The following is an 8,202-nucleotide window of genomic DNA, read 5'->3' as shown; positions in this document are numbered from 1 at the left end:
TTACTGTACGCTTCCATGATGTACGTGTGTTTGCTTATATATGTATGCTCTTCCTCCGTCAATAATGATGTGGTATCTGGTTTCTTGGGACGTATCTATCAAATATATACGTGCAAAAATGCCTGTCTCTAACCTTCCTTCTCGCATGCCAATCGTTGCAGTGGCGGTGATAAAAGGAGAAGCAGACGCCGAGAGAGAGAGAGAGAGAGAGAGAGAGAGATAGAAAGATAGAGAGGCACACACAGAGAAAACCACGTATGAAGGGCACACCGTCCTCTCTCATCCCCTTCCATGCACACCGTCCACGTTTTCTCTTTTTTACTGCGGGCATCCGCCACCACCACCACCACCACCACCACCAGTTAACTCTCTCCCGTGGCAAGCGCCAGCACGTCGTCTCTGACTTTCCGCAGAAAAGCCTTGCGCTCGACCGCGTTCTCCAGCCGCTTCGCCGTTTTGGTCAAACTAATGCACAGTAAAAGTGGCCGCTGTTCCCCCTCGGCGCGAATGGCGTGGGCGATGACGCCGGCGACGATGTTCGTGAGGGGGTGGTCCCGCATTCCGAGCAGACACTCACACGGCGTGGACGGCAACGCATTGGGGTTCTCCCAGCTGGCACTCAGCCCCATTTCGTGCGAGTCGTGGCGCAGCACCACCCCGGGCACGCATGTGTCGTCCTCCGTGATGAGCACCCAGACGTGGTCGGAAAAGCACTGCTGCGAGACATGCACGCACGATGCCGTAGCACCTTCTCCGTGGGTAAAAGATCGCTGGCGGAACGTCACCAGCGGCCTCCCTTCCATGTAAAACGTGAGCGTAACTACGTGGAACCCAAACACAACCTCGAAGCACCGATACGGCGGCTCCTACCTGCTTCGCAGTGAGTGCAACGAATAGGGAAAATGCGTGCAATATATGAAAGAGGCCGCCCTCACCTACACATATATATATTTACACACCCACGAAACGAGTAAAAAAAAAAAAAGGAAGACATGCATACACACCACACATGCATAGATTGGTTCAAGGAGGCACACAACGCGGAGACGCCGAAGAAGACGGTGTGGAGAATACCGCCCGTTGAGGGGTGCAATGGCTGAAGGTGCGTAGAACGGTACTTGGTGCCCGGTTGCCACAATCATGTTGCCTGCAACCACAAAAATGCAGTCACACACTGCGAGAGAGAAACCCAAAGTAAAACAAAACAACAACAAAAAAGAGCAAACAAAAACACCACAACACATAGCTCTCTTAAAGCTTACAACGTTCCCTGTCTTTTGTCCCCACCACCACCTCTTCACGTCTCACCACGGCACGATCAAATCTGTTTGCTGCGCTCCCTTGTGTCGCTCTCAAGGCGCTCCAGGAATAAATCCACCATCAGCATCTCGATGGAAGTGTCCTCTGACCGAAGCAAAGGGATCGGATGATGCTCCTCTCCCCTCCAGTACACCAGTACTCTCTCTTGGTAGTTCTGCAGCATGTTTGCAACAACTGCGTCACAGTTGTACTTTACGAGATTCTGCAGCGCCTTCTTCTTCATTGCCTCTTCCTCAGTCTCCAACTTAAAGGTGATCAGGTACCGCGGAGCGGTGGCAGAGGATGCGCGCCACTCCTCGCTGATATACCCAAGCATCTTGGGTACGGATTCAAAGCAGACGTGAAGATCATTGTCGCTGCTGATCTTGTTCGTCGGTATGCGGCTCAGAGGCACAAAAAAATCCGACACCGCCGCGGCCGAAATAAGCATCATGGGCAAAGACAGAAGAGACTCTGCACGGCAGCTCAGGGCCTCTGAGAGAAGCCGCAAAAGAAACATGTATTCCATTAAGGTCTTAAAAGGAACGTAGAGGATGCGATCCCCGTGTTTTTCATACGCCTGCAGGGCGGCAAGGACGTTGGGTGATCGCACTGGTGCAACAAGCTCTGCAAAGAGCTGTTCCGTGCTCATCTGGTCAAGGTGCCGCCGGAATGGACGAGTGGAATTCTCCTGGTACAGAAAGACACATGCCCACCCACGCCGCAGAAGGGCTTCCACCGTGGCAGCACCACGAGAGCCGGTGCTAAAATTTGTGAGATAACGCACGGCGTTGACCTCCATAGGGACGACAGTGCCGCCGCTTGTGACGAGGGCCACACCTTTGCATGTCTGCTGTGACACCCGACGGGCAAACTCCAGCAGTTTCGCGTCCCACTTCTGCAGCGTCGCCATCGAGGCACGCGTCATGTTTTCCATGAGGAACTGCGAAAACGTATCCGCCGTCATCGTGCCTTGAGGCCCTCGCGCTTTCCCCACCCTCCCTTATATAGTAAATACTATTTTATCCTCTTCGTGGCTTCGCCTGCCCACTGACGCCCCTAAAGACCCAAACAGACACTCCGCCGATGATGAGCCGGACACACACGTGCGCACAAGCAGAGCTATTGAAGTTATGCCTTGCGAGGCGTAGTCGCAGCGCGTGAGCCTACCAGCATGAGACGCAAATAAAAATAAAAATAAATACAGGTACTCAGTCAACACCACCGTCTTTTATGCCGTGTGTGTGTGTGTGTGCGCGCGTGTCGGTGCCATTACCCAGCTGGGGCAGGGTCAAAGCCCCACGCAGCGAACTGTCGCATTACACACATACACAAAGACAAACACGCGGAAAGGGGAAGAAAGCAAAACAAAAACATCGATGGCAGCAACAAGAACAATACTACACGCATAGCATCTTTGTTATTTAGGTGCGGCCACACTGGCCAGCTCCGCCTGCAGCTCCTCCGTCCACTCCTGCAGCTGCTGCATCAGACTCCGCTTCGCACTCCATAGCGGCAGCACCGCCTCGTTGAAAGTTTGGCAGCACTGCCGCACCCTCCGCGGGGCGTACACCGCCGCGACACCAGACGGTAGCATAAAAGACACCTGCTCCTCCTCGCCGATTGCGTTGTTCGCCTCTTGCCCGCCACACTCGTCCTGTGCGTTACCATCTTCATCATCGGAGGAAAACGACGTGGCATCACGACACGAGACAAACTTAAAGGCCTTTTGGGTCGTCATGGGCACTAATTGCCGCAGTAAGCACAGCTCCGCGTCGTGCAGGCTTGCACAAGGTCCACGATGCTCTGTGGGGGTCGCCTTCACACTACTACCCTGTACCACATCCGTCGTCACCTCGCACGTCGTAGCCGTCTCCCTCGTGCCAGGTTGCGCGGGTGGCATGGCAGTACAGTGCTCAGCGATGCGTTGCGACAAGCGAACGGAGGTGTGGTAGTGCTCCTGTTCAATGCGCTGGAGGCGATCGATCCATGCATCTAAAAATTGCAGCGCAGCAGCCTCGTCTCCTTCCGCTCCCGTCTCTCCCCGAACGGCATCTTGCAGCTGGCGCAACGACGAGCTCACTTGCTGAAAAGCGGTGATGATGGTGTCGTTAAGAATCCCAGACAGGTCCGCTGCACTCAGTGCGCCGGACAGCGCGAGATGAAACTTGGCGTCCCACAGATGATAGACCTCGCAGCGGGTGTGCTGCAGCTGCAACGCCCTCGCGAGAGGATTCATGCCGCCACCCACAGACCACCGCCTGCTAGCCGTATACGGCACGTGTGTGTGCGTTTGCGGGGGCACAGCAAAGAAGAAGAAAAGGGAGAATGAGGATTAAAAAACAAAAAAAACACACGGTTGCCTGAGGAAGAAAAAAAGATGGCGAAAACGATATGGGGGAGTCCGTTTTACGTCATTAATGCAATAAAAATAAGATAAAGAGAGAAAACGAGCATATAAAAACAGAATGGGGGATTGTGCATGAAAGACGTATTCTCCATCACGTCTGTGCAAGGGATTACATCATTGTTACCAAGGCAACATTGAAGGGACTAGCTAAAAGTGGAGTATATATATATATATATATATATACGGCATAAATGTAAGTATGTGTGTGTGTGCGGGGCAGAGTGACGAGGTTTCTCTCCTTCACCGTCTCACTGCTTCCTCACCTCACAACACGCATACCACATGCACACGAATGCAGATACAAATAGAAACATACATTCACTGAGCCGCTCGTGCAATGACAGATTGCAAATACCTTCGTGTGATATATATGAGTCTTGTCTTTGTCTTTCCTTTTTACAAGACACCTGTGCTCATCCACTCCAATTGCGCCTTCACATCGTAGCAGACAATAGGCACGTACCCGCGACCACCGCCGGCGTGCTTAAAATAATGCTCGCCAAGCGCAAAGCCCAACGCAACGCGTGCCTGATCCTCGAGGTCTTGATTCTTCTGACGACACGCCGCCTGAAAGTTTGCACGGAAGTACTGCAGCGCCATCTCCTCATTGCCGTTACTCTTGCAGGCCTGCCCCAGCTGCATGGTGGCAAGGCAGACACCCTCCAGGTCTCCGGTTTCACTAGACAGCGACAGCGCTCGCCGCAGTGAGTTCATCGCCTCCGAGTTTAGGTGCATGCGTTCCTGCAGACTGGCGACAACCAAGGCGGCCTTTTGCTCTCTATCCAAAAGTTTTTCTCGCTGTGATACGTCCAAGGAAGCTTGCTGATATTCGAGGGCTCCTTGCAGGTCACCTAGCTGTTCACATAAGTAGCCGAGAGCGCTATATCCAGCCGCTTCGTCCATGGCACTTCCTACGCGCTTGGCGACGGCGACGGCACTCTCAAAGAACCGCTTTGCCTCCTCGGGGCTCGTGCGTTTCAGCTCCTCCCCCAGCAACTGGTACGTTCGCATGAGGTGGTGGCTTGCCTCAAGGGCAGTCTTCTCATCCTCTATTGCCAGGGCCAATTTATACATCGTTTCGTAGAGCATCAGTGCCTTACGAAACTGCTTCCTCCGCTCAAAAAAAGCGGCGTAGGCGCCGCGCACTTCTTGTTCCAGTGGTCGAAATAGCGACTCCATTGCAAAACACAGTGCCGTCTCGTAGTACCAAGCCGCCTCGTCATGGTCGCGTTCGCCCTCAAAGTAGTCTGCCAGTGCTTGGCAGCGTTCATAGACCAGGTGGAATTCGCTCTGTCGGCGCAACACCTCAATCGCGGAGAGTTGACCCTTCACCCACTCGAGGCGGTCGTCGGGAATGGTGAAGTGCGTCTGGGCGAGCTCGTCGACGCACACAGGCTCACGGTGGGAGAGCTCGAAAAGGTGAATGAAGGTTGCCACGCACCCCTCCGAAAGGGCATCTACGCAGAGGCGAAACCGCACCGAGTCCTTCTCGCTCTGACAGACGACGATGCTTTCCAACTGTCCCGCGGCGGTGGAGAGACCACCCGGAGCCGGGGCGGCACTCCTGTCCGGGTGACCGTGTCGTGTTGTGCCGAAGCCGAAGGCAGAAACCACCAATGCCTCACGCTGCTCCCTTGAAATGAGGGAATCCCGACGGCGGGAAAAACCCGTGAAAGCTGAGATGGGGCTTTCAGGCGGGATGAGGAGCTGCGACTGCGAGTGTGCCCCTGCCGGGGCCTGTGGGGGGCAGATTGCCAACGCCATCTCCTTCCGCTTCGCAAACTCCTCCGCCTCCATGTAATCCCCCACAAACTCCACCCCACGCTTCTGCATGACTACAACTCCAAGTGATGAGAGCGAAACAACAACAACAAAAATGTGGGGGTTAAAAAAAAAAACAAAAAAAACTTGCCCTTGCCGACTCTGTGGCAAGGTTGCTTGCTGCCTCACACTCACAAGCTGGCACGAGCCCACAAAGAGAGAAAACAGGAAAGAAAAAGAAAAAAACCATACAACATGATGCGGCAGCCTTAGGCCGGAAACGACAAGATAGCAAAGGACTGCAAGTTTACAAGGGCCGTGCACATGGATGCATCCCATCAACGCAGAGGGGATTCATATACATAAATATATCTTTGTCTTCTTCTTCCAATGCCTCCCACACAACCGTGTTTTTTCTCTCTCCGTCCTCAAGTTCTTTCCTCGAGCGCTCTGTTTAGGGTCAAATGTTCGCCTTTGAAATGCCTCATAAATGTCATTATATAAATTAATGTACACATAATTTATCAAAAACACATTCGGACAGGTAAAGAAAAGAAAAGAAAAAAAAAACAACAACATTTATAATGAAGACGACGTAATGTTGGAAGACGAAGAAAAAGATAGAGAGGGAAAATTCCAATGAGGCGTGATTCATCCTGCTAGTACTTCTGCAACACCTCAGGTTTGACGGGTTGCGGAATAGTGATCTTCAGCCCCTCCACGCGGGACATGGCCCGCACCGCAGTCTCACGGCCGCACGCATTTCCACTCCACGAGCGACGCGTGACACCGTTCATAACATCCCACAAAAGCATTAGCTTGGCACGGCGCTCGGCGTCGGCGGAGCCGTCAAGCACTAGGCAGAAGCCACCGTTCATGGCCTCGCCCCAGCCTGTACCACCGCCGTTATGCAGCGAGACCCAGGTTGCGCCACGGAAGGAGTCACCAATGACATTCTGCACGGCCATGTCCGCAGTGAGGGCGGAACCGTCGTACAGGTCAGAGGTTTCACGGAAGGGGGAATCCGTTCCGCTCACGTCGTGGTGATCGCGCGAGAGCACCACCGGCCCCTTAAGCCGCCCGTCGCGGATGGCGTCGTTGAAGTTCTTGGCGATGGTCTGCCTTCCCTCGCAGTCGGCGTACAGAATGCGAGCTTGTGAACCCACAACGAGCTTATTCTCGCCAGCCTGCTTAATCCAAAGGAGGTTGTCCGAGATCTGCTCCTGTGACTTGATGGCGGCATCCTTCATCAGCGTCTCCAGCGTTTCCGCGGCAATTTTGTCGGTGAGCTCGAGGTCCTCAGGTAGACACGAGGAACAGACCCAGCGGAAGGGGCCAAAGCCAAGCGCAAACACGTCACCCATAATATCCTGTACATATGATGGGTAGCGGAAGCAGTTGACTCTTCGCACCTTATCATCGGGAGCCCACACCTGCGCCCCTGCACGAGAGGCCTCCAGAAGGAAGCTGTTGCCGTAATCCCAAAAGTGCAGACCACGCGCAGCCATGGCATTGATGGCGGTAACCTGGCGACGCAGGGACTCCTGCACAAGCTCCTTGAACTTGTCTGGATTCTCCGTCATCATCTTCTTGCTTTCCTCAAACGTGAGCTGCACAGGGTAGTACCCACCATTAAACGGGTTGTGGCAACTTGTTTGGTCAGAGCCGAGGTGGACAATGTTATCCTTTTCCTGCACCAGGCGTTCCCACACGGTCACAACATTGCCGAGGTAGCCAATGCTAACCGCCTCCTTGGCGGCGGCGGCGGCGCGGACCCGCTTGAGGAGGGTCTCCACATCCGTTTCCACCTCCATCAACCATCCCTGCTCTTTCCGTTTGTAGAGGGCACTGGGGTCAACTTCAGCCACGACGACGACAGCACGGCAAATAACACCGGCCTTTCCCTGTGCCCCACTCATACCACCAAGGCCGCTGGTCAAGACGACTTTTCCTGCGAGGTCATGTACGCCGAGGTATTTGCGTCCGGCATTACGGAATGTGATGGTCGTGCCGTGTACAATGCCTTGCGGGCCAATGTAGCAGAAGGAGCCAGCTGTCATCTGACCATACTGTGTGCACCCCATCGCGTAAAGGCGGTCGTACTGCTCACGGGAAGAGTAGTTTGGCACCATCATGCCGTTTGTAATCACTGCACGAGGGGCATCCGGGTGGCTTGGAAAGAGACCCAGCGGGTGACCTGAATAAAGTGCAAGGGTTTGATGGTCCGTCATCTCACTCAGGTACTTCATCACCAGACAGAACTGCCCCCAGTTGTTGAGCACCCCCCCGTTACCACCGTAGGTGATGAGCTCGTGGGGAAACATGGCCACACGAGCGTCAAGGTTGTTCATGATCATCAGCATCATCGCCGCCGCAAACTTGCTCTTGGCGGGGTAGTCAGTGATGGGGTAGGCCTTCATCTCGTACTGGGTGGGACGGAGGCGGTACATGTAGATGTGCCCATAGTCATCCAACTCCTTGTTGAACTCCTCTGCGAGTAGTTCGTGATCGGCGGGGTTGAAATAACGCAGGGCATTAGCAAGTGCCTGACGACGATCCTCAGGGGACAGGTTTGGCGTGCGCCTGGGCGCGTGCGGAACATTCGGATCAAGCGCTTTGCATGGCGGCGGGAGCGGCGACGGGATGCCCACAGCGAGACTCTTGAGCACTTCCTTCATAGGCGTCATTTTGTCAAAGAAACAAACAATAAATCACTCAAGATGTCCTCGGAA

General features: G+C 54.1%; 5 protein-coding genes and 2 pseudogenes across 5 annotated transcripts, besides 7 other annotated features; all 7 read right to left on the bottom strand.

Annotated features, from left to right (window-relative positions):
- Window positions 1-115: 115 nt before the first annotated feature.
- TraAM80_00220 (hypothetical protein) lies at window positions 116-299 on the bottom strand (annotated as a pseudogene).
- A 35-nt stretch (window positions 300-334) lies between these two features.
- Window positions 335-361: a microsatellite.
- A 1-nt stretch (window position 362) lies between these two features.
- Window positions 363-803, bottom strand: TraAM80_00219 (uncharacterized protein; the record flags this gene model as incomplete). The annotated part of the gene is made up of 1 exon (XM_029377308.1): window positions 363-803. One exon carries the CDS (start codon window positions 801-803, stop codon window positions 363-365), a length of 441 nt encoding a protein of 146 aa, XP_029242904.1.
- Window positions 804-1,185: 382 nt separating this feature from the next.
- Window positions 1,186-1,233: a microsatellite.
- Window positions 1,234-1,318: 85 nt separating this feature from the next.
- TraAM80_00218 (putative mucin-like glycoprotein) lies at window positions 1,319-2,266 on the bottom strand (the record flags this gene model as incomplete). Its single annotated transcript, XM_029377307.1, has 1 exon — window positions 1,319-2,266. One exon carries the CDS (start codon window positions 2,264-2,266, stop codon window positions 1,319-1,321), a length of 948 nt encoding a protein of 315 aa, XP_029242903.1.
- Window positions 2,267-2,537: 271 nt separating this feature from the next.
- Window positions 2,538-2,563: a microsatellite.
- A 156-nt stretch (window positions 2,564-2,719) lies between these two features.
- TraAM80_00217 (uncharacterized protein) lies at window positions 2,720-3,538 on the bottom strand (the record flags this gene model as incomplete). Its single annotated transcript, XM_029377306.1, has 1 exon — window positions 2,720-3,538. One exon carries the CDS (start codon window positions 3,536-3,538, stop codon window positions 2,720-2,722), a length of 819 nt encoding a protein of 272 aa, XP_029242902.1.
- Window positions 3,539-3,868: 330 nt separating this feature from the next.
- Window positions 3,869-3,892: a microsatellite.
- Window positions 3,871-3,920: a microsatellite.
- A 185-nt stretch (window positions 3,921-4,105) lies between these two features.
- Window positions 4,106-5,542, bottom strand: TraAM80_00216 (putative intraflagellar transport protein IFT88; the record flags this gene model as incomplete). Its single annotated transcript, XM_029377305.1, has 1 exon — window positions 4,106-5,542. One exon carries the CDS (start codon window positions 5,540-5,542, stop codon window positions 4,106-4,108), a length of 1,437 nt encoding a protein of 478 aa, XP_029242901.1.
- Window positions 5,543-5,596: 54 nt separating this feature from the next.
- Window positions 5,597-5,616: a microsatellite.
- A 48-nt stretch (window positions 5,617-5,664) lies between these two features.
- Window positions 5,665-5,906, bottom strand: TraAM80_00215 (hypothetical protein; annotated as a pseudogene).
- A 110-nt stretch (window positions 5,907-6,016) lies between these two features.
- Window positions 6,017-6,046: a microsatellite.
- An 83-nt stretch (window positions 6,047-6,129) lies between these two features.
- Window positions 6,130-8,148, bottom strand: TraAM80_00214 (urocanate hydratase; the record flags this gene model as incomplete). The annotated part of the gene is made up of 1 exon (XM_029377304.1): window positions 6,130-8,148. The coding sequence occupies one exon, from the start codon at window positions 8,146-8,148 to the stop codon at window positions 6,130-6,132; it is 2,019 nt and encodes a 672-aa protein (XP_029242900.1).
- Between the last annotated feature and the right edge of the window lie 54 nt (window positions 8,149-8,202).

The sequence above is a fragment of the Trypanosoma rangeli genome (assembly GCF_003719475.1).
Source record: "Trypanosoma rangeli strain AM80 chromosome Unknown Tra_15.4_contig_00003, whole genome shotgun sequence".
Classification (NCBI taxonomy): domain Eukaryota; phylum Euglenozoa; class Kinetoplastea; order Trypanosomatida; family Trypanosomatidae; genus Trypanosoma; species Trypanosoma rangeli.
Note: the sequence above shows the minus strand (reverse complement) of the source record. Positions and strands in the feature narration are given on the sequence as shown.